General features: G+C 37.8%; 1 protein-coding gene across 7 annotated transcripts in view; it reads left to right on the top strand.

Moving 5' to 3' along the window:
- LOC143172475 (zinc finger protein 532) overlaps positions 1-25,287 on the top strand; it is a 51,345-nt gene that overhangs the window by 6,148 nt on the left and 19,910 nt on the right. For 6 of the 7 annotated variants that reach the window (XM_076361986.1, XM_076361985.1, XM_076361982.1 and 3 more), the window contains 3 exons: positions 8,589-10,948; positions 17,284-17,465; positions 20,027-20,203. In XM_076361986.1, coding sequence (XP_076218101.1) covers positions 8,609-10,948; positions 17,284-17,465; positions 20,027-20,203 — 2,699 coding nt within the window. In that variant the 5' untranslated portion in view covers positions 8,589-8,608. Of the gene's footprint in view, positions 1-2,392; positions 2,492-8,588; positions 10,949-17,283; positions 17,466-20,026; positions 20,204-25,287 lie in introns of all 7 variants that reach the window. The other variant, XM_076361987.1, reaches the window with a different exon arrangement.

Here is a 25,287-nt window from a genome sequence, read left to right as displayed (position 1 = left end):
CATCCTCCTGGCCTCTGGGGACTCCCAAATTATTTTGTTTACCAGGAAAAGACAATGTGCATGCACATGCACTGTAGGTCTGTCTCTATGCCAGGTTATAGCAATACACCATGAACATCATGCAAGTGCCATTCAATATCTTTGTGATTTTTTCCATAATTTCCATTTTCTGCTATCCCAAATGTAGTTTGCTACCATTGCTTTCATTCTTGGTGTATGTGATTTTGAACTTCCAAAATTTGTATGGAAGACACTCCTGAATTGAAAAGTTAAAAATATTGTAAACAATGACAACCAAACTGCACTTTTATTCAAATCAGCAGAATACATTGGTAATGCATTGACTTTGGTGGTTTTATTGCTTGTTTGTTTTCAGCATTTGCTAGTTTAAAACAACTTTTGCAGCCAGTGTGTGAATTAACAGGCTTCTGCGGTATTCTAGAACTAGATGAATAAAAGTGGAATGGAGGAATGGGTTAGTTAATTTTTTATTGTTTTGTAAATAGTTTAGCAGTTATTCTAAAACAATATTGTCTTTTGTGTGTAATACTGAACAATATTTTGGATTAATAGTTGGGAAAGGCTGGCATTCAAGTTTTTTTTCCTCCTTACGGCATCCAGATTTGTTTATAGCATCTTAATTGTACAGCTCACGTGAAAATAGATTAAAGTCAAATGTGAACCGGTACCGTCTGCTGTGGAAACAGGCCGCAGAGACAGCATTGTAAATCACAACCACTAGCTGAGCTTTGTGTAGCTTCTTACCCTGTCCCAATTCCAAAATGTTCTGCCTGACCATGGTGTGAGCTGGGATTGTGCTCTGGATCAGCAGCATATGGGCAGTGATTTGATAAGCTTCCATAGCTTGCTTCCATTTGATGGTGCACTCTGAAAATGCATTTAGATATCGTTATAAGTGGGTGGTAAGGCAAGTGAATGTGAGTAGGTCTGAATGCTAATTAATGTTTTAAATACTTTTTACTGTGAGGGTGATGAAACGCTGGAACCTGTTGCCTTGAGAGGTTTTGGGGTCTCCATCTTTGGAAATACTCAAAACCTGACTGGGCAACGTCCTGAGGGTCCTGCTATAGCTGTCCCTGCTTTGAGCAGAGAAGTTGGAGTTCCAGAGGTCCCTTTCAACCTCAGCTATCCTGAGATTCTGTGAAATGCCTGTTGAAAACTTTTTTGGGTTAGTAAAGAATAAATGTTGAAATTCTTCTGAAACCATCAACAGCAAGGTTACTGCATTGAGTAAAAAAAACCTTAAAATTTTAATACTTGAAATACTGGGCTAATACTTACCCTCCAAAGCTTTTTTGAGGGGGCGGAAGGAGGAAGAAAATTGGTAGAATGTTCTCTTAGAAAACCAGAAGTGCAAATACAGATTTCTCTTACTCATTGAGGCTCGCGCATGGAGACAAATTGGATTATCCTTTTTTTTTTTTTTTGAATGCAGATAGATAACGGTGTATAATGTTGAAATATGAGATTGCTTGGTATAAATTTTAACTGTAAAACACCCCATACTTCATAAAGATGTTTATATAAGGACTGGCATGACCTTACTGATACTATGGATGGTAAATGAGACCTTTATCCTAAGAAATCAAAGTGCTGCCTGTTATGGAAGATATATTTCTGGAAGCAGGAATCTGTCTGAGTTTTGCAACAGTAACAAGTCATGGGACCTTTGATAAGCGAAAAGCAACCTGTATTTTATGTGAATATGATAGGCATTGCTGATTGTGGTTAAAGTGGCCTCTTGCATATCCTACTTGCCTGCTGAGTATTTAAAACCACACCAAGTTGTGATTTGAGATGTGGTTCTCATTTCCTGAAGAAGGTTTGGTGGTTGAATTAGCATATTGCTTTTGTCTTTCTTTCAGATACTTAGCTTTCAAAGTAAATAATCGGAAGTGTTAGTCAGTCATAATTGCTAATATATGTTTAATAACTAATGAACTGCTCACAATCTGTGTATTAGGCTGGCATGTTTGCCTAATGTTAGGATATATATTACTGTAATTCTGTAATTCTGATTGAATCACTTAAGTCTTCTCTACCAGATGAAATTTCTTGGCATAACACAGAAATTAAAAAGAAAAAAAAAAAAAAGCTTTTATGGTGGTTAGGCTCGTATTACTCCCTGTGTAGGCATTTTGTTCCAGAATGAGCATGATGTTATTTAGGCATCATTACTCATGTTTAGAAGTGGAGTAATTATACCAGATTATCAGAATTTTGTTCTGGAATGGTGTGTCTAACTGAGAATTTATACCAGTCTAACTATAACAGAATAGTTATTATATATGGTTATACCAGAAGTATGCTTCCAGAATCAAGACATTACCATGTGCTAGACACTGAAAAGTGGTGTCTCTTGTTTTCACAGTACTGAAAAGAACACTGATTTTCTCTGAAGAACATACAAAAGAAAAGGTCTCTGCCCTAAAGAGTGAACAGTCCACAACTGTACATAGTACAAATGGAGGTAAAAACTGTAGGAAGAGTTTAGGGCACGTAAAAGAATGTAGTCACAAGAACATGAATTCCATAGGTAGATGAAAATTAAAGTTGGGTTTTTTCCTGTTTCCTTAAATAATAAACAGACTTGCTGCTGAGGGAAGCTTAAGTTGAATAGTTGTTTGAACAAAAGCATGGAGTTACATATTGTAAGTATAGACAATTATGTGGGATTTGAAGGCCAAGGGTAGGAATTTAAATTTAATACGGTAGAAAAGACAGGGCTAGTACAGACAGTTAAAGCAATTGCATAGAGTCACCAGACTTGTGGTTGACCAATGAAGATTTGGATTAGCAGGAAGGTGAGTGTCAAGGAGGAAGAGTTGGTCAGTTCTTCAAAGGTTAATGGTGAAATAAAAGAATAAAAATTGAGCATGTGAGACCATGCTTGTGATCCAGAAACGATAGTTAGAAGCCTTCATGCATAGAGAATATTAATTGGAAAAGTATTGGAAAGGGAGGAGGATTATTTGTCATTGCTAGGCCTGGAAAGCTTGAAGTTGTTCTTGTACCTGACAGACAAAAATCAGAGTTTTGAGCAGTTTGGAGATATGACCTGTCTGGGAGCTGCCTGATGATTCTTGTCTTCATTAGGCTGTTGAACTTCCCCCAAACGAGTCTGGTTTGAGTTTTGCAATTGCTTAGCTTTGCACCAAAAAGTACTTTTTAATTTCAGCAGCAATTTATAGGCAGCTTGGTCTTGTGGAGAATATGTGCCCCGTCTGCAGCTGTCCTAAAGCCCAAGCTAAAAGATAAATCATATTTAGAAAGTGAGAAAAAAATGTTTTCTTCTGTGTGTTTGTCTGCTCCCCCCCCACCTTGGCAGAGTACATGAAAGGGTAGGTTTGTCTGGTTTTCCTCATATGGCTAGAGTCCCTCCACCTGGAACAGGTATAGATACAGGGCTTGAGGAGGAGTGACAAAAATTCCATGTAGTAAAACAAAACTGCCTTTATTAATCCCTCAGAAGCACCTATTTACTCAAATATGTCATTGCATATTTGAGCCTTCCTCACATCTACACAAATAGTTGCTGTAAGAAAGCAGTATTTCAAAATGGTCCCTGGAATCCCTGATAATAGGGCAGAAGCTCCTGGATGCACTACATCTTGTAGATATTTTCCCCTTTTTCTGGAGATCAGCCTTTTAAAATCTTTGAATACATCCTTAGGCTTTCCATCTTAACAGCCAGGATATGAAGGCCCCAAAAGGTTTACAAGAATTTAACTATTTCTCATGGGTGTAGCATCAAATTCTTGTCCTGCTTGCTTCTTCCACTGTCAGTAGAGAGTTCTCATGGACTGGTTCTTGTTTTGACATAATTAGCCAAGTGAGTGCTTCACTGGAATGTGTTATCAGATGAACTGGAGTAAAAAGGCTAACTGGGAAAAGTAAGATAGTGGAACAGTCAAGGGGTATCTTCCTTTGGCTAAAACCTGTGCCATTTTCTTCATGCTGTTCATAGGAAGCACTTATTTCAGGAGTTACATTTCCAAAGAAAGAAAAATGTAGAAAGTCATGCACACATGCTTGGAACAAAGCATGAACAAAACAGTCTTGGTTTATCCTCCAGAACTTAATTCGCACCTTATGTTTCATTAAGATATTGATGCACACATAGGGGTGGATGTTGGCACCAAAGAGATTAATGGAAATCATGAAGTAAGTATATTCAGAGTCTGCGATCTTAAGTCTTTAAGACTAATTGATATCTTCCCAGAAGTCCTATCACCCACCATCAAAAAAACAGAACCCAGAAGCATTGCACCTCACTGCTCCGTGGCTCTCTAGCTGTGTAATTCCTATTGGCCATATCCAGAATTTTCTTCCTTTTTACTTACTTTTATCATTGAATAATCAGTAAGCAAAGTAATGCTTGAATTTTTAAAGAAACTGATTTTCTTTAATAACTTTTTTCAAGTAATTCAAGCACCTTAAAGGTTGCAAATCTTACAACAAAAGTGATAGGCTTTTCCTGGCATTCTCCTGGTAAACATCAGCAGACAACCAGGTCGAGGGGCAGGAAATGGAACTAGTCCACGGGAAGGAAAAGGAATGTTACAAAGGGAGACTGTCATCTGAAAATTAAATAGCACTTTGGACAGAGTCAGTAAATCTAAAAACTAACTCTTTATGTGAGTACCCACAAAATTAGGGGTGTTTAATTTATTGTATCATCTATCCATTGTTCTTCGTACTATATGCTTCAAGTTAACATTCCTCTGTTGAGGTGAATTTTGTTTCTATTATTTAGAAACTAAAAATGAAAAAAACCTCTATTTCAGACAGATTTTTGAGGAGGTGGGAGTCTTGCAGGTTGTTTCTTTAAATACGGTTTTGTTTGTTTAGTCTGAGGAATGTATCCTTGATTACAGTCCTTGTGGACTGTTTCTCAGTTCAGTTCTGAAGATCGTCTTAATGTCAGCCCTCTGATGCTAGGTTTTTACACTTTTGTGTGTCTCTTTGGAGACACTGAGCTTTGCTCTCAGCACTTTAAAAGCAGTTCTCAAAGAAATTCCAGTTCCTGGAAAATCACGATTTCCTAGGGAACCAGGAACTTGCCTCATTTCCTGTTCTGAAGTATTTAGAGGCATCATGTTGGCCCAGAGAAGGAATAGACTAACAGCTTGTCTGGCAGCCAAGGTGTCAGTTGATTTTGATCTTGGATAAAAGGCGGAGTTTTATCCTTAAGGGAAGGAGTTACTGAAAGATTTTCAGAGGGGAAAAAAGGGAGGAATGCGGCTTCAGAGTCCTGGCAGTTGTGGTAGAAACGTAGTTTATATACTGAATCTTAAAATGGTATACTAGAATAGTGAGGAAGAGATGAATAAAATGTCCAGGTTACAACTTTGCTTACTTGTTTATCAAGACTGGCCATGTCTTTTGTCCCTTTTTGTTTAACTTAGATTGCTTTAAAAGTTTGAAGAATGAGAGAGATTCTTCATAAGGGCAGTAGTAATTCTGGGTCCCCCACATAGAAGAAAGCATTCCATACTCATGCTCTGGTAGACCATGGGAGTTGTTCCTTCTGCATACACTTGACAGACAGTTGCAACTATATGCAGTGTGCTCTCTATGGATAAATTTATGATCTTAGCTCTGCAAACCTCTGAATTCTTCTGAGGTATTTTCCTGTTTTGGAATTAGCCTAACCAAGTTTCTCAGTAAAGGACAAATGTATCTCCTCTGCTACGCAGTTTTGCTCTTAAACGTACTTGCATAAAATACTGTGTAAGTGGGCCCTTACTTAATTCATTGCTATTGGTAAATGTTAATTAAACTCCAGTATATGTAATTAGAGGAAGTTTTAGACTAGGAAGACTTTCTAGTTCTTTTTGAGTGTATATAATAACTGTAAAAAGACACCTGTGGACAGATGTACAGAGTGCAAATAATTAGTATCTCGAATCATGAAAAACTGTGTCAATTAAGGGTTGGTTTGTGTGGTTTTACATGGATTTGATATGGTTTGGTCTCTGGAATCTTTTCCATTTAATTCTTATAAGAACTTTCTTTGTAATTTTGATATTATGTGTGTATGTATTTTTGTATTTATTAGATAACTGCCTTTGTAATTGTGGCCCTTTCACGGGATCTTGAAATCCTTCAGGCAGAGGGTAGACTAAAATCCAGGCCTGCAGAACTGTGCATAAGTTTGATAATCATCTTGCTTTGGTATAGGAAGGTGTCTACTGCTACATGTGCTGAACATGATGGGTTAGCTTCTGAATATACTGCGAGAGAGTTGAGCTGTGCTGGTTACTTGTCTAGTCTCTTCTTAAATCTTTATGTTCATTTTATCCCAATTACTAGTTTTAAATGCACGAGGGCTAGAAACTTGCTTTTGAATAAGTGGATTTTAAAATTTTATAATTAAACAAATAGTAAAACCAGGATTGCCAGCATTATGAAACAATCTTACGTCTGATAAGTATGGATCATAACCCTATGCTTTACGACAGTAGTGAAGTCTTGATAATGAGCATTTACCATGATAGGCTACTATATATTGTCCATTAAGTAAAGGAATTATGAGTTAATTAAGAGAGTAAATTCATCAGTTGCAATGGTATACTCATATTTTCTAGAGAATCACATGCTGAGTTCTGCAGAAGGACTTGGTGTAATGAAAAGGAGTTAATAAGTTAGGCAAAGCAACAAAACCATTAAGTGGACCGTGTAAACAATTTTCAAAACTATTACATATAGTTTGAAGGTATTATATGAAATGTCTGTGTATTCCAGTATCCTTGAGAAATTTTCCTCAGTTGCCTTTCTTAGAGTCCATAATGACTTCCAGGTAGCCAGTGTTGATGAATACGTAAGTCTTAGATTTTTATCAAGCAAAGGGATTACGCCATTTTAATAAACTGCATCTTTCTCAGGAACAGTTAGAGTGCTGCCTGTGTTGATAATGATATACATAAAAATATGTATTTAAACATATATGTATTTTGATTAGTTTTTCTTAGCATTGTTACAGCTGAATTCAACAGTCAGCAAGTAGTTTCTCTCCATAGCTCAAGATAATGACCTAAGAGGAGGAGGAAGTGAGCTATTGAAGTTGTAGGATGCACCTCCATTGGCAAGTGGCTTACAACAGACCTTCTGCCATGGGGCATGTAGCTTCTTGCTTACCTGAGGTAATATGAGGAGTTTGGAGAGCACTGTTGCAGTTAGTCATACTGTGGTTCTCTGGTGGCCTATGTTAATTGATACTGGAGACAGAACATTGAGCTATATAATAAGAATGTTTTCCAGTCCTTTAGTGCTGTTATAAAGGCAGGAGGACAGACAGGATGCTTCCTAAATGGGCACTTTCTAACAATAACACTTATTTGGTTAAGTATCTTTTCACATTGAATACTGGCTTTGGCCTGATAATTACTGAACAATGAAAGTATGTTAAAAACAGCTCTGTCACAACAATACAAATCATACCTGTGCATGGTTATGAAAGAGAATGAAAAAGTATCTGTGCTTTCTGTAACTGATTTCTTTTGATCTCTACAAGTGATTCCCCTGCACACGTCTGCATATTATTGAAACGTCTGTGGAAAAAGGCAAATGTCATAGTAGGATTTAAATCTAAAAGTATACTCAAAGTTAGTTTTTCTTTTTACACAGCATTTGTAAAGTTTTAGTTTTGAGTTACCTGTTTGGTTTGGGAATTGGAAGGAAAAAAACCAACAATAGAGGCCAGTGGTGAACAAAAAAATCAGGATCTGGAAAATGTTACCTGTGAGGGGAGTTGGTTAGCCTAAAAAGGAGAAGATTGAAGAGAGATAATGGTCTTAGGGTAAAGTGCTGTTGCAAAGAGGATGGGTGAATAGAACCACATGTAGTTCATTCAGATTGCATCAAGAAAGATTCAGATTATGCAGTAGGAAACATACAACAGTGAAAATTGTGAATGACTGGAATAAATTACTTTGGAGGTTGTAGAATCTCTGTTATGGGAGGTCTTTAAAGTGAGACACCTGTCAGGAGTGGTGTAGATACAGCAGATCCTTCATTAGAGTTGCCGAAAAAACTCATTGTGAACATTGGGAGACACTTATTCCATAATTCTTATAAAGCAATTTAATTTATAGAAAACAGTGCAACAGTCTTAAAGTGTTAGTAGAAACACATTTGTTACCATCTTCAAGAAGGTTCATCAGGTTGGTAATGCAAATGTCAAGGAAAATCTAGACTTAGGAGGAGTTGTAAGTGCCTCACGTTATTTTCATGAAAGTCTAGGTATCTTGCTGTAATCATAGTGTATGTGGGAGAGAATAGGAGGGGAGTGTAGGAGAGGGGACAGGAAGAAAGTCACTGAAGAGAAATTTGTGCCTAGAATGAAATGAGTAGGTTACAGTCTGTGAAGTTGATGGATTACTATAGCTCTTGGTGCAGTAATTTGACTGTACACTTGCGCTGTAACACTGTTCTGTGATGTATAATTTCTGAAAATATTACTTCAGAAGTGAAATAACACCTTCTTGAACATATGCTTATTTTGTGTAAGACTGTGCTATTAGAGCTTAAAATACTGAAATGGTGACTTTCTGCTTATTTTACAGATTTGCTTACAATCAAATACATGACCATGGGGGATATGAAGACCCCAGATTTCGATGACCTTCTTGCAGCCTTTGACATACCAGACATGGTTGATCCAAAAGCAGCTATTGAATCTGGACATGATGACCATGAAAGCCACATAAAACAAAATGCTCACACAGATGAAGATTCTCATACCCCGTCATCATCTGATGTTGGTGTGAGTGTCATTGTGAAAAATGTGCGTACTATTGATTCTTCCGAAGGAGTGGACAAGGATGGCCACCATTCCACAGGCAATGGCTTGCATAACGGCTTTCTAACGTCATCAGCTCTTGATAGTTACAGTAAAGATGAAGGGAAGTCACTTAAAGATGATGGGTCAGCTTCTGAGACTACACTGAAGGATTCAGCTTTCAACCAGTTTAGCCCAATATCAAGTGCTGAAGAATTTGATGATGATGAAAAAATTGAGGTAGATGACCCTCCAGATAAAGAGGAGATGCGTGCAAATTTCAGAGCAAATGTCTTGGCAGGATCTGTATCTCAGCAGGAATATGACAAACTAAAGGCACTTGGAGGGGAGAACTTGATTAAATCTGGAATCCCAGTTTCAAGTAGTATAGATAAAAATAAAGTTGCTAAACGAGAGACAGAGACAAACTCCATGAATTTAAGTGTCTATGAGCCTTTTAAAGCTCGAAAAACAGAGGACAAATTGCTAAAAGACAATTCTGAGCAGCTTCTTGAAAACAGGGTACTTGATGGAAAACTGAGTACTGAAAAAAGTGAAACAAATCTTGCCAGCATTTCACAGTCCAAAGCAAAGTCATCAGCAAAGCTTTCTTCATGCATTGCTGCAATTGCAGCACTGAGTGCTAAAAAGGCAGCTACAGACACCAGTAAAGATTTACAGTCTAATTCAGGAGAATCTTCTCCATTACCAAAAGACATGAGTGAAAGTCCCCGGGCTATTGAAAAATCACCTGAATCTCAGAGTCTCATTGATGGTGCTAAAAAGCCATCTATCAAACCACCCGATAGTCCCAGAAGTGTATCAAGCGAAAACAGTAGCAAAGGGTCTCCATCTTCTCCTGCAGGGTCAACACCAGCAATTCCTAAAGTTCGCATAAAAACCATCAAGACTTCTTCTGGGGAGATCAAGAGAACTGTTACTAGAGTGTTGCCAGAAGTTGATTTGGACTCTGGTAAAAAGCCAGAGCAGACTGCTTCTATGGTAACTTCCATGACATCTCTCCTGTCCTCACCAACTTCTGCTGCTGTTCTTTCCTCTCCTCCTAGAGCTCCTCTCCAGTCCACAGTTGTCACCAATGCAGTTGCATCTGCGGAACTTGCACCAAAACAGGTCACAATCAAACCCGTGGCTACTGCCTTTCTCCCTGTTTCAGCAGTTAAAACAGCAGGTTCACAAGTTATTAATTTGAAGCTTGCTAACAATACTACAGTGAAAGCCACTGTAATATCTGCTGCTTCAGTGCAGAGTGCCAGTAGCGCCATTATAAAGGCTGCCAATGCTATACAACAGCAGACTGTTGTGGTGCCAGCATCAAGCCTTGCCAGTGCTAAACTTGTGCCAAAGACAGTTCATCTTGCCAACCTTAATCTTCTGCCTCAAGGTGCTCAAACCACCTCTGAACTCCGCCAAGTGCTAACGAAACCTCAGCAACAAATAAAGCAGGCAATAATTTCTGCAGCAGCCTCACAGCCTTCTAAAAAAGTATCTCGAGTCCAGGTGGTGTCATCTCTACAAAGTTCTGTAGTGGAAGCATTCAATAAGGTGCTGAGTAGTGTCAATCCTGTACCAGTTTACATCCCAAACCTTAGTCCCCCTGCCAATGCCGGAATATCATTACCAACACGAGGTTACAAGTGTTTGGAGTGTGGCGACTCATTTGCTCTTGAGAAGAGCCTGACCCAGCATTATGACAGGAGGAGTGTGCGAATTGAAGTGACATGTAATCATTGTACAAAGAATTTAGTTTTCTACAATAAATGCAGTCTTCTTTCCCATGCTCGTGGACACAAGGAAAAAGGAGTTGTAATGCAGTGTTCACACCTGATTTTAAAACCAGTCCCAGCAGATCAAATGATAGCATCTCCTTCAAGCAATACTGCTACATCTATGCTTCAAAGCCCTGTGGGAGTTGGCACGCATACTGTAACAAAGATACAGTCTGGCATAACTGGGACAGTAATATCAGCCCCAGCAAGTACACCTGTCATTCCAGCTATGCCACTAGATGAAGATCCATCGAAACTCTGTAGACATAGTCTAAAGTGTTTGGAGTGTAATGAAGTTTTCCAAGATGAGACATCTCTTGCAACTCATTTCCAGCAGGCTGCAGACACAAGTGGACAAGTAGAGTATCATATGTTTAAATTCCAATGTTTCATCTATAAGCCTAGGAGACTTTGGATATGTTTTTACTTTCATTTAGCTGTTAATTATCTGAACCTCCATGATTAAAAGTATAAATGAAAACCACAAAAAATCTTGCAAGCCCTTACATAGTGAATGTCAACATTTTTTAAATAAGAGTTTACTTAGAATTTTTTTAGGCCCTGAAGTCTGAAATTTACACTGTATATTTTTACTAAAATTTAGCATTAGCGTTCTTACAGCTGAACATTATAATACCGAAATTAATAATGGTCTTTACTAAGAATTTTTAATGATTCTGTGCTTTGGAATTTGAGTATCCTGTGGAATCCACTTAATTGGCACCCTCATTAACAGCCCACCTATTCAATCTGAATGATACGTTTAAGTGATTCATTCTTGATTTGTCTTCAGTTTTTATTATTTTCATATAGCACCGTAAGTGAGCTAGGCATTCCTCTTACCTACAGGGACTCTAGGCAATGAATTAATGGCACACTGATTCTGTTGACAGGATACGCATGCTGTTTTCTTCAGGTCTTTCTTAAACAGAAGTGAAAAGTGATGTTCACTAGCATGCATTTCTTGCTGTGTGACCATTTGTTTATTTGTGTTGGTTTTCCTTTCCTCTTACAATTGCTAATGAGTTAAACTTACAAACCATTTTAAAATTCTTTACTAATGTATGTGGCCTAACCTGAAAGAAACACATCATTCAATAAAAGTTAATATTAATCAGTGTGCGATGTATTTTATAATCCTATAAGAGTTAAGATCGTTAATTAAATGATATAGTTGGATTTCTGTTGGGGCGTGCCAATTAAAAGGGATTCTGGTGTGTTTCAAAGCATTCAGTTTAGCTTGGCGTTGCAGCTTCTTGCTATGTGGGAAGCTGAAAACCTGCAAACATGCTCAGACTGATCAAGACAGGAATGCCCCAGAATATTCCTGGGAATTGCACAGCAATGTGCAGGATAAAGGTTTTCAAGTTCTGCAGTTAGGAAAAAATCCACTAGTCATAGAAGTGCAGACAGGTTCCTGTCAGAATCTATTTACTAAACTTAAGACCTATTCTGTGGCCGTGAAGCAGTTACACTGTGCCCACCACTACAAATAGTAATGTAAAGAGATTTGAATGTGGAAATTATCTTGACTATATGGATTATGTGGCTCTGCCTCAGCTCCTACTTTACTAACTGGCTAGCGGACTTAGGCTGAAATTGCCTGGATTCACAGTGAAATGCCATGTGAGTGAATTTCTGTTTGTAAGATGCTACAGATGTGCCTACCTAAAGCGAGTTTATTTAAGCTTTTTGTCAGAAAGAAGTTAGCAGAATGTATTCCGTCCTTAGATCTTGCTTCAGTTTTGAAAAGTATCTAACGGTTGACCATGAGTATATTCTGCACCAGCTCTTGAGTTATTTAATACTCAGTAATTGTTTTTTAGCTAACTCCTTTTCTGGTGCTTATTGGTGTTAGATTTATCTTTTTTTCCATAATAGGTCCATTAGTTATCATTTGGTATGATAAGATCCAGTAGTCCTTGTGAAAACCCTGTTGTTCTTGATACTATAAAATCAAGCAATTAAGAAGGCACCAAGATAAAGCAAGTGGATGAGAGACAGGCAAATATACTGAGAATAGGTTGGGAGGATGAGGTAAGGATAAAATGAAACAAATAGAGAAGAACAAAGATAAAAAAGTGATGTACTTGCTTTCTGTGGGGGCCTTTTTTTGTATGGACAGGTAAACTAAACAGATTGGTAGAAACACCTTTTGCCCTTTCCTGCTACCTCTGTCTGGTGCTTTTGCCCTGTTGCTGCCAAGTTTGCTCTCTATGCATGTCCTGTTAGATACTGTTTACCCTGGTGATTTACTACGGGAAAGCAACTGAGATCATAGAATGTCAAAATATTACTGCAGTTAGGTGGAAAGATAAGTATGGGTACACAGATACTGCTGTTCAGGGAGGAAAGCTCATGAAGCTACAGAAAACAGTCAGCATTGCCTACTGCCTATCAATGTTGTTTGTGTCTTTTGTTGGAAACTTGCTCCCTTTTAAGAGCTGATGTATGAAAAAGGCCTTAATACCCACTTACCGGGCCATGGATTTCCAGGTTTAAAAAAAAAAAAAAACAGCCTTGTTGCTGCAAAGCACTGGAGGAAAAGAAGCTATTTTCATGTTGTTCCATTTTAAAAGAACACTCTTAATAAACGTAGTTTTAAATGTTCTTTGTTGAAATATCCTCTTAAAAATTAATTAAATATTTTTCTTAGTCCTTTTCATATATCAAGCAGCAGTTTTCAATTCTGTGCTGGTTTTTTTATGTTGCATTTTATTACACACTGTAGTGTTGTAGCTATACTGAAATGCCCAGCATGAAAACTGTTTTAACTGAACAGTTGCTTTAGTGAGAGCAATACGTCCTGCTTTCTTTTTGTTATATTTTTGTCCATTTTTTCTTCCAAGCATTGCTGCAAGGGTAGTGTTTGCTGAAGAAAGACTCTGTATACGCATTTATTAATAAACATTTTAACACTTTTTCATTATATGTTACCCCTTGAAAAGCTTGGACAAGAAATACTCTGACTTCTGTTTTCCTTCTTAGTGCTTGGCACTGGCTTTTTTGTTGCAAAACTACCATTATTTTGGGGGGAAGGAGACAGGAAAGTTAGATGAAATTGGTATTTTAACTTTGGAAGGAAGGAAGAAAGAATAAAAATAAACATTGGGACTTTGCAAACAACTAATAGGAAAATAGTTATTATTTGCAGCTTACCATTCTTTCTAGTGCCCACCTAATTGCTCTTGAAATGGAAATTGTATACTGTTTTATGTTTTCTATGAGTCTAAGCAGTAAGTAGCTGTTACTTCTTGTTCTTCTTAAACTCCTGTTACGAAGGTAGAATATTTCTTTTAAAATAAACAATAGTAAAACATCCCTAGCAATTAAAAGATGTTCCCTGTAAAGTTGTTACCTTTCTGTAATATTTTACTTCCATTAATATTCCTGTTAAAGGGAATGGGACCACTCACTGACAGGTTTCCTGGCTGAGTGAAACCCTCATGTATTTACTGGGGAAAAAAAAAGTAGCAAACCTGGGCTAATTAATGTTAATGGTCGTCTTATTTACAGATATAAGTGTATAGCTTCCGTGGAAACTACATAGCTCATTTCCCTTCATACTCATAGTTCTTGTATATCTTTTATTTTCCACCTCCACCATTTTTTCTTCTAACCCTTTTTTTTCTGAAACTTTGACTTTAAATGCAGGCAGGTGATGATTTTCACAAACTGTGTTTTATTTTGGTATGGGTTGGAATGAGAGAACTGGAAGTTAATACCACGTTAAGCCCAAAATAAAATGGTAAGCAAACATGCTGAATTTCAGAATTTCACAGTAGATTCTTCTTGTTCTACTGTAATCAGTTACAATTAAACATTTTACTGTACTCATCAAAATAGCAAACCAGTGGCCTTAATGAATAGCATTATTGGCATTTTGTGTCAGTCTGAGTTACTAGCATTACAGATGAATCTTGCAGGCTGCTTGTTGCAAAATCAGAGATACTCCCTTAGTTGGGTTTGGAATGTTGTATGGCTCTTCCGTGGCATAGCATCCCGGTTTCCTTTTGTAGTGCTGCAGACAAAAGGCTTTGGAAGGACTGTGAAAACCCCATATGTTTCTATTACTGAAATAAGAAGTTCTGTTTTGCTGTTTTCTTACGTAATCCAATAATACTCCAGATTATCCAGTATTATGTTGCTGCTTATTAATACATAAATGGTAAAAGATAGATTTTAGGAATGGTACTGAAGCCAAGTAAATGTGGCAAGCACATTCTAAGTAGAGTTGTGGTTAGTCAGGATTTGGCCTTTAAGCCTGAGCTGAAGACAAAGTTAACATCCCAAACCAGTTCTGTTCAGTGTGGGAGGGCATGAGTCGGTGGTTCTGGCCATAGCTGTTTGGTCAACTGGGGACAAATATTTGGCATTTCAAAGTGAGTATTTATATGCGTCTGAACACAATTTCAGACTTACTGTGTCACAAAGGCTCTAATCAGGCTGATAGTTCCAAATCCCCGCATATAGTTAACCTCAGGTAAAGCCTTCCGCAAGGGTAGTAAATGTATCTATGCTATCTACTAATCTTGGCTGGCAGTAGTGCTAATATTGAACCTGAATTTGAGTAACGGTAGATTTTCTTTGCTTAACTTCCTCTATTTTAATGTTTTGCATTTCACCATCTTGCTGTCCTCGGGACATTTGAGAACTATGTTTGGATGGAGACTGTGTTGAAACATAGCAGGCCACAATGTTCACAAAGTAAACATTAAAAGTGAACCATATGAAAATACACTTCTTGCTTCTGTGTGTGTGACCACAAGATGTTTCATGTTAACATTTCTACTTAAAATTACTGTTTTTAAAAAAAGAATCGAGTCAAAGTATTTGCATGCACCCTCAAAAAAAGCATTTAGATTAAGCTATTTTGTAAAAAGAATAAAAATGGAGTGTACAGATTGTAATACAAAAATATACTTGTTCTTAGAATATCAGTAATATTGTAAAAATGCTAAGGCAGTTAAGAAGTTACTTTAGACCTTGATATTAAACAGTGTTCTATTTGAAAAAAAAAATCCTTTTTTGCAGTGACTATAAAGACTTTTTCCTTCCGTCTTTGGAGTTAGTGTGTGTCTCCTGTTGATTAAACGGGCACAGGTTATTTTTTTTACTGGTATAGTTGCCAATACTAGTAAGTCAGACTCCTATGAAAGCTATTTGTAACACTGTACTATTTCTTCTACAATGGTAGCTTTGATTCTGCTATTATATGATCTGGATATTACTGGTTTTTAGAAGAGATTTGAAGGAGAGTTGCCTAAATTGGAAGAAGGGGGTGACTTTTTGTGAAGCACCTGTCTTTTAGTAAGAAACTATTATTTCTTAATTATTTATTTCAGGATTTCTTCATACATGGCTTAGTAAATAATTTATAATGCAGCTCTGGAGATCTTGTTTTGTTCTGTGTTCTTGAAAAATGTACACATCGATACATCTGCAAGACTCTTATGGATAACATTTCTAAAAATATGCAAATCTCATGTTAAAAAAATACCCATGTCATGAAGGAGTCTTGGTTTTGTTTTTGAATCTTCATAAGTCACTGGTGAGATTCATAAGTCCCAAGTCATAAGAAATAATAATTTGAAAAGCCTTACAAAGCAAAGTCTTATGAAATGAAGTTGAGTTAAAGTCCTGTTCTGCAAAGACTTGTATTTGTGCTTGACTTTGAGACCATGAGAGTTTCTGTTGAAGTCAGTGAAGCAGCTTCCATGATCAAAGTTAAACAGAAGCATAGCTCCATACAGGATGTCAGCTATCTGCCTAGAGATTTGAGAGATGTATTATTATAAATGAAACATTTTCTGGAATGCTTTCACAGGTTTGGCTCTTTGTGCCCTCCAGTGATGGAAAGCAACTGTGAGCAAAAGTGAAGCCTGTTTACAGCTGGGTTGCATCATTTGCATTTCATCCCAAAAATGGCACAAAGCACCCAAAGAATTTCAGTGTTTCTGATTTGGCATATGGTCAACATGTAGTTGAAGATTTTTTTTAATTATTTTTGTGTAACAAAATACTAGAATTAGTTTAGTAAGTTACTCCTGCATGTAGAAAGATTGCCCTGCAAAGAAAAGCTTTGTAAATATTTTATATATCTCTAGTTTTCATTCAGATGCACCGTATGTTGATAGAATGCCGATGTTGTATTCTAGCCTGAGAAATATATTTTGAAATTATCTGTGCACTTTCTGCCTGATAATATTCTATTTTATTGGTATTATGGATATTACCATAAGAATTCATCAGGAGCAAGGATCAAAGAAAACGAAGATAGCATATTTGCTGTTTTGGGGGTTTTTTTTACTTTATGTGGTGCACTGAGTTAAAACCATAAGGTTTGATTCTCAAGTTGTACTTAGGCCCCTTGCACTATTAAGGTAATCTTGTGAGGCACCTACGTAAAATTTATATAAACCAACATGCATCTCCCATGGTCAGTGGTATATGAAAGAGCTTTGTTGTGTCAGAATGGCCCGGAATGCCAATATGTCTGGTTGCCAGTATCTGCCAGCTCTGTCCTACAAGATTTGTCAGTAGGGCCTGCATTTAGTACTTGACTACTTCTTTTGGTTCACATCACAGTCATAACATTTAATTTTTTGTTTGATATATTACAATGTTTGACACAAGACGTTATGTATAGCTGAACCAAACCTTTTGTTTCATCTATTTTGGTTTATCGTTTAGAAGACATGCAATATCTGCCAGATGCTGCTTCCTAACCAGTGCAGTTTTGCATCACACCAGAGAATTCATCAGCATAAATCTCCATACACGTGTCCTGAATGTGGAGCAATCTGCAGATCTGTCCACTTCCAGACTCATGTCACTAAGAACTGCCTGCATTATACCCGAAGAGTTGGTTTTCGGTCAGTATAATGATTACTTTTGTTGTCAATTTATGTATAATTTATGCTTTTAAAAGTAATTTTCCATTTTCATAAGCATTGTTTGTAGAATACAGCTTCATGGGTTTAATGTTGTCATGGCAACAATGCTATTAGTACTACAAATTTTGGAATAAATACCACATTAGGATTCTGCTTTGTTTTAGGCATCCGCTTTTGTATGTTATAAATCAGCATATTAGCTAATCTCATCCAGCCATAAAATGTCAGATTCAGGACTTCACGGTTTATAAGGTCTAGAGAATTCAGATGTATTTTCTTAATTTCAGGTTCTTAAAAAAACCTTCTGAGTTTTTTCAAAACACTGGATTTTAGATTGTTCTCTCTGGTAGAACAGTCATTTTCAGTATTTACTGCCAGAATTTATTATTGGGATGCTGATGGGCATACTGCACCTATCCGGTTGCTCTCTTTTCTGTGGGAGGTCAAGATTCCTCAGCTTTACATTGCTTGAAAATTACCTTTCTCATTCAAACAGCCTGGTCTTTTGGTTCTTCTTTGTTGCTCTTCAGTTTCCCTTTAATTCTTATGTTTCCGTGTAACGGCAACTCACTGAGAAAATGGGGATCAGAGGCATTTCATGGCAATGTTAAGTTTTGAAAGGCTTGAAAAATTGTTTTGTCTTAGAATTTTACTCACACTGAATGGCAGGCAGCACAGCAAGAAATCAGAAGAGCAACCCGTACAGCCGAGCTTTGCTCAGCACTCCTAAAACATTTCCACTTCACCCTGTCAGACTGGAGATGTGTGATTTAAAATCTTACCAGTAGGCAGCTTCTTCCCCCTTAAGGTCCCACAAGTTCATTTGCTAGGATGGCTGTGAAATCTTCCACTAAAGGAAGAAAGCATTTTTACTGCATCAAACCAGCTGCTGTGGCAATCTGTTTTCAGACTGAATCCATGGCCTGACACAACTCTCAGCTCTTCACGTTTCTTTGGGTTCTTCTCTTTTATTCTTTTCTCCCAAGCAGTAGTCTGTCTTGTCCTACATTTCTTACATCTGCTACCTCCACTCTACTTTCCTTCCCTCTAGTCTGTGTCTCTTGGGTTTGTACATGGAATCATCTTCAGGGACTCCGGCGTGTACCAGTAACACCAGAAGATTCATAAATCCTTCACTATGAATCTAAACTAAAGTTACTAAACTTTTCAAGATGTATCATAAACATCTCATGTCACACTAAGTCAGAATTTCTGTATATGGTGAGACTAAACCAAAAATACCTAGGCAAAGAAAAGCAATATCTGGGAAAGTTACTGTCTTCCTTCTTAGACTCCTCAGCATCTCCTTATCACCATGGTGCATTCACTTGAGGAACAGCATAACCAGTCTTGCCTTTCCAAAGGACCTCTGTGAGGGAGTTCAGTTTGATTTCAGCGATTTAGGCTAGTTGTCTGAACTAAATCAGCTGAAAATTTCAACCTTAAGTTTAATTGCATCCTTCCAAGTTGAAAACAAGAAAGCTGTTATAGCAGTCCAAGAAAGGAAGGCTTGGTCCTTAAGAACTGTTTTAATATACAATGGTGGATGCTGAGGATCATTTATTATGTTGCATCACTAGAGAATAAAGTCCAGATAGGATGGGATGGGGAGGCAAGAGATGCAACCCAAAAATTTGGAAGGGTAGAGGCTTTCTATGTTTAAATTATAAAACTCACTGTAAAATACTAGTCAATAAGAAATGTGTTCATTTGACAGGTTATTTTGTAATTTCTTATTGCAATATGTTCTTGGACTTACTTGGTAGCATTTAGTACTGGAGATGTATGGCACTAAAACGGACCATTGTGTATGGAAATTCTTATGTACTAATATTCAATTTTTTAATCATTTTATTTTAGAATAGATGCGGGAAGGTCACAAATTTTCGACACAGCAGAAGTATGTTTTTGAAAAATATTTTCAGAATTCCAATCTGATAGATTGATCTGATTGTAGAGATTTGGTTTAGTTGTCTTGAGTTTAAATTACTCTTTTTTGTTTTTAAATCCAAGTGCTGATTTGATTACATGTACAGAAAATCATTAACAGTATGTCTTCATTAAATCTAAACAAGGGAAATGGTGGAAATGTTTTCCTTACTGGTTTTCCATTTTGGTGGTAGTTTCTAAATTGCTGTGGCGTACCTTGTACAATCCACTGCATGTGATAAAAATGCATTTTGTAAAATCTCTTTACAAATTTGCAGAGGTTTTAAGCATTCTTTTTACAATCAATAGAATATTCCTCTGTTGACCCTTCTATCTGTTTTGTTGTAATGCCATAAAAACATGTTCTGACTTCATATCTCTTAGATTTTCAAATTAAATTTGGGAAATTTCTTTTTTCTTACTTTCTGATATGCAAATGTCTGTTTATGTTGATTCTTACTGGGTTGTTTAAATTGACAGAATAACGTAGTTTTATCCGGTTGTATATATATGTTTATCTCTTGCACTTGCTTGAAAATCAGTGTTGATTCCATTTCTTTCAGTACTGCTTTGGGCTACGCTGAACTGACTCTTTTCCACTCTTTTTGCAGCTGCGTGCATTGCAATGTTGTATACTCTGATGTGGCGGCACTCAAGTCTCATATTCAAGGTTCTCACTGTGAAGTCTTTTACAAGTGTCCTATCTGTCCCATGGCATTTAAATCTGCTCCCAGCACACACTCCCATGCCTATACACAACACCCGGGTATCAAGATAGGCGAACCAAAGTAAGCAAAATTAACCTTCTACTGCACTTGCCTGCATTTTAATATGTGCATTGTGAAATTGCATTCTGTCCTGTGCTTACAATCTTAAAAGTCACGTACTGTACAACCAACAGTTTGTCATCCTGTTGGTAACGTGTGGCGTTTGTGTAATGTTTTCATGAGTTTTTAGCTGGCAATTTATTTGGCAAAGGTTAAATTTCCATTAACATAGCAATAGCAGTTCTTTAAACACTGCGTGCTACAAGAGAGTAATACAGTAATTACAAAAATTATTCGGACAGGCAGCTAGTGTGTTGCTCGTTCTTATTTTTTGCTTAGCTCATCTGCATTTTTACTGTGAATTAAGATAATGTGATTCCAAAAAGAACTGCTAAGACTCATCAGGGCTTATGCAGTGATTCTCGTAACATCTGGTTGAAAAGGTAGGAAAAAGCAATTTTATTTTTTTTCTATTACATGCTCATGGATAGTCATCTGGGAGAATTCGGAAAATTGGTTCTTTCAGTGCATCAGTTCACAGGGGTCAGGGTGTGTACTTGTGAGAGATGGTTTTAGAAGTGGCAGTTGTCTCTGGCCTGACCTCGGGCAATTCTCATGGGCTACAGCTGCCTGCGGTACCCTGTTCTTTTGGTCAGGCAGCCGCTCACTTGTTGGGGCGGTGTTTTTCCTGTAGGATCTGTTCTCCTCTTTTTGTCTACTAGATTTTTCTTTATGAAAGCCGTAGGTTTTGGGAGTGGTGAGCTAGGTTTTTGCTTCCCTGAGACGGTCATGTCTCAAGGAGAGCAATTCCAGTGTGTTATTGAGAGGTGCCAGCCTTTAAATCATTTCCAGCCTTGCCCCTCCAAATCAATAGGTGCATTTATAGAGCTGTTTATATAAGCTTTTTTCTGATAAATAGTCTCTTTCTTCTGGATTAAATCAGAACTGATTCTGTTCTGTAGCTAGGAAAGTTGGGCATAAATAACTGTATTTATTTTACTGATGATGGTAACACAGGGCACAATTAGGAACTCGGCTTCAGGATCTTTGTTTTAAAGATGTTGAACATTCAAGGCCTCCGCTGAAGCCAATGGGAGCTGCAGGTGCCGATGCATGTGAAAGTCAGGCTTCAAATCTCATCGGTCTTAGCCTGATGCCTTCTCATTGCAGGCCTTTTTCTTCTGTCTTCTTTCTCCTCTGTTGGTACGAGTGCAGTATTGAGAGTAAATACGCAAGTATTTAACTCCATGTTGTTTCTCTGGAGTGCACAGAGCACACTAGTACATTTTAACAACTTGCAGACTCAGGAAAATAGAAGGCAGATGAGAGAAACAAGGTACCATGTAGCGTAATAACCAGATTTCAGAAGAATTTGTTTTATCACTGTTTCTTCTACCATATTAACAGGAGATTTATTCTTTAGGGTGTTTAAACCTACATTAAAGCAAAATGGCAACAAACTTACTGTGTCTGATACCAAATTAACACATTTCCACCCAGTGACAAATGATACCTTGTTTTAATTCAGGATGGTATCTTCAGTGAGAGGCTTTGAAATACCAACATTTAATGTAAAACTTGTTTCCGATTCCCATAATTTTCATTAGAGAAAACCAAAAGATTAAGAGCACCATTTGTGTAAGATACTTCACATATGAAAACTGCAGAAGACTTCTTGAATTGTGCTTGGATCTGCTGAACTGTTTCTGATCAACTTCGTGAATTAAGTATTTTGCATTAGTTTTCCTTCCATATAGATGTGCTTATAATTGTATTCTTTTATGAATTTATTTTGATTATGAAAAGACTAAAATAAAATTTTATGAAGTACTATTGTATTTTAATAAATCATATAATTCATAGTTGAGTTCTCCTCTTAAGAAGTGGTGTTTTCTTTAAATTTGCCAGTTTTAATCCAAATGCTGTCTTAAATGCATGCAGAGTGACTAGTAAGATTTTCCCAGTCTTCGCAGGTTTGGAGTTCTTTGCTTCCATTTCACAAGCATTTGTAGGTAATACGGTGTTGACACCAACACTCAAGATGTTCGCATTGACCATTTAATAAGGCCTATTTCAAGCTATCAGGACCTGTGGTTTTCCTCTACCTGTGGTAGAATTAACTACATGTATTTCTGCTACTCAGTAGCAATTTAAAAAGGAAATGTTTTTGTTGTTTAAATTAGTTGGTTTCTGAGGATATTGCTCATATATCTTGGTCAAGTTGACATCAAATGTTTGTGACATTGCTCAAATTCTGGTTTATCTGCTGTAATGTTCTGTGTTAAAATCACAGAACAGCCCAGTTTGGAAGGGACCTCAAAAGATCATCAGGTCCAGCCTTTCATGGGAAAGGGAGCTGAGCTGAGCTGAGATTATATAGCACCCTGTCCAACTGCATCTTGAAAGTCTCCAGCAATGGGGACTCCACCACATCCCTGGGGAGGTTGTTCCAGTGAATGATTGTTCTCACTGTAAAAAATTTCTTTCTTGTATCAAGATGAAACCTCTCCTGGTGCAACCTGTACCCGTTGCCTCTTGTCTTCTCCATGTGGCTCCTAGTGAAGAGAAGACCCTTTGTCCTCTTTGTAGCTGCCCTTTAAGTACTGGAGCACTGTGATGAGGTCCCCCTGAGCCTTCTCCAGGGAGAAGAGACCCAACTCCTTCAGTCTTTCCTCATAGGGCAGGTTTTCCAGCCCTTTGATCATCTTCATGGCCCTCCTTTGGACCCTCTCCAGTCTGTCCATGTCTTTCTTGAGTTGTGGGGACCAGAACTGGACACGGTGGTCCAGGTGTGGCCTGACCAGCGCTGAGTAGAGCTGACAGGCACTGTTGTATTTGAGGACATATATTCACATTTGACCAATCTGCTGCTGCTGGTTTATCTGTATTGTATTACCTAGCATCTACATTGCATATGTCTGGTGTACACTTCGAAAGCTTAACAAATCCATTATTGAAAAGAAGGAATGTAATATAGTCATATAACACCATAGATATGATTACCTAACTTCAGTTAAATTTTTGTTCTTCTGAAGTAAAAATTTTAAAATGAAAAGAAGGGTACGGTAGCCTTCTGTGTTTGGAAATGTGAAGCTTTTGAGTTTTCATTGAGTATATAAAAGGTGTCTGACACTTGAATGTGAGTTTCAAACCTCACCTGGTAGGCAGATGTTGTTGAACTCTACATGGCCATGGAGCCTGGCTTCTAGCTGTTCCTCTGGGCGTCACAGAGGTGCAGCCGAAAATAAGGCCCAGTGTGTCAGCACATCAGGGTGGCTGGGGAAGACTTACTACTTCTGTCCTGTAAGTGGGCTGAGGCCAGTCCGGTCCTGAGGGACTCTTTACTGGTTCACACTTTTTGTTTACAGGAATTGGGCTCACTGGGTAAATGGCTGTGTGCCTCTGGCATTTACTGGAACTGTGTGATTTACAATTACATTACAAATGGTTGTTTCAGAACAGATACAGTAAACTATTTGGTGTATGAAAAATGAAGTTTATGTGCAGTGATTCTCAGTGGGATGAAATTAGATTATTTTAACATAGGGAAATGGATGGCTGTCTTCTCTTTCAACTTTGTGAAGCTCTCTCCTGTAGTATACCTAAGATGCTACACGGGTTTTATGGGAAACCAAAGCTTATATGTGATTTTCTTTTTTCAGTAAACAGTGTAACTTCATAGAAACGGCACTAAGATATTTTTCATGGCTGATCTCTTTTTGGATATTGGAGAAATTCTTGCTTATCAAGCCAGATTATGGATATATACTGTACTATTGGTACAAAGTATATTATCCCACAAGTACCATTTTTTCAGAGAAAAAAAAATATGGGAGGGAGAAATACCATATGCTGGTGCAGAAGCTTTCAAAACGCTAAACATCCTTTATGTGACATGAAAGTATTTTCCAGTGAGATAACATCTATATTTATTATAAGATAATATGTGAATTTGTTAACCTGATTTTTGAAAAGTGAAAAAGTGCATGTACCATGCCTATTTTGGTGTGTACTGTGGGGCAGGAGCAGTTACTGAGTCACCACCCCGGTGGTGTGATTGCAGTTGAACTCCTTGCCTTACTCAAGTGTCTTGTTGAATTGAGGTGGTTGTAAATTATGTCCTGACTAAGCATAACTGCCTTTAAGCTTTGGACAGGGTTTTAAGCTGTTACATGTTAAATACTGACTACTTCAATTATAGAACAAACCAGCATACTCAGTTGCATGTGTTTAGGATTGAAAATCATGCTTTTGAATGTGACTGAAAGAAATACTCGAAGTGGGTATAGTCACAACCCATACTATTAGGTATGTTGGTATGAATTTAACCAAGTACAGTCTTTTCTCAGAGACCTGTCTGAAATCTGGATCTCTACCAGATAGTTCTTTTGCTTCTGTGAAAACAGAGTAAAGTCTTTTAGCTTACATAGAAAATATATGTTCAGCTCTTCCTGTTTTTAGAGAGATATAATTTTATATGTGATAAATTCAGAAAGATGTCAGATTTTTTTGTAGTAGATTCACTTTCTCCTGTCAGTGCTCGTGAGTGCTGCATTATCCAGGGATGTGGTGATTAAGGGCTTGGGAAGAGCATTGCCAGCAGGTCGAGGGAGGTGATCCTTCCCCCTTTGCTCAGTGCTGCTGGGGCAGTGCTGCAGTACTGGACCCAGAGTTGGGTCCCCAGTGTGAGAGAGACATGGACACACTGGAGCAAGTCCAGCAAAGGGACACTTAAGATGAATAAGGGAATGGAGCATCTCTCATGTGAGGAGAGGCTGAGAGCGCTGGGACTGTTCAGCCTGGAGAGAAGGCTCAGGAGGACCTTACTGATGTGCATAAATACCATATGGGAAGGCACAAAGAAGAGGGAGCCAAACTCTTCTCCGTGGTGCCCAGAGACAGTACAAGAGGCGATGGGCACAAACTGAAACACATGAATTTCCACCTGAACACAAGAAGTCACTTTTTTACTGTGAGGGTGGTCAAACACCGGAACAGGTTGCCCAAAGGCTGTGGAGTCTCAGTCTGTGGAGACATTCAAAACCCGACTGGACGTGGTCCTGGGCAGCCTGCTCTGGCTGACCCTGCTTGAGCAGGGATTGGAC

Source organism: Aptenodytes patagonicus, chromosome Z (genome assembly GCF_965638725.1).
Source record: "Aptenodytes patagonicus chromosome Z, bAptPat1.pri.cur, whole genome shotgun sequence".
NCBI lineage: Eukaryota > Metazoa > Chordata > Aves > Sphenisciformes > Spheniscidae > Aptenodytes > Aptenodytes patagonicus.
The sequence above is the reverse complement of the archived record's forward strand: the minus strand, read 5'-3'. Positions and strand labels throughout refer to the sequence as shown.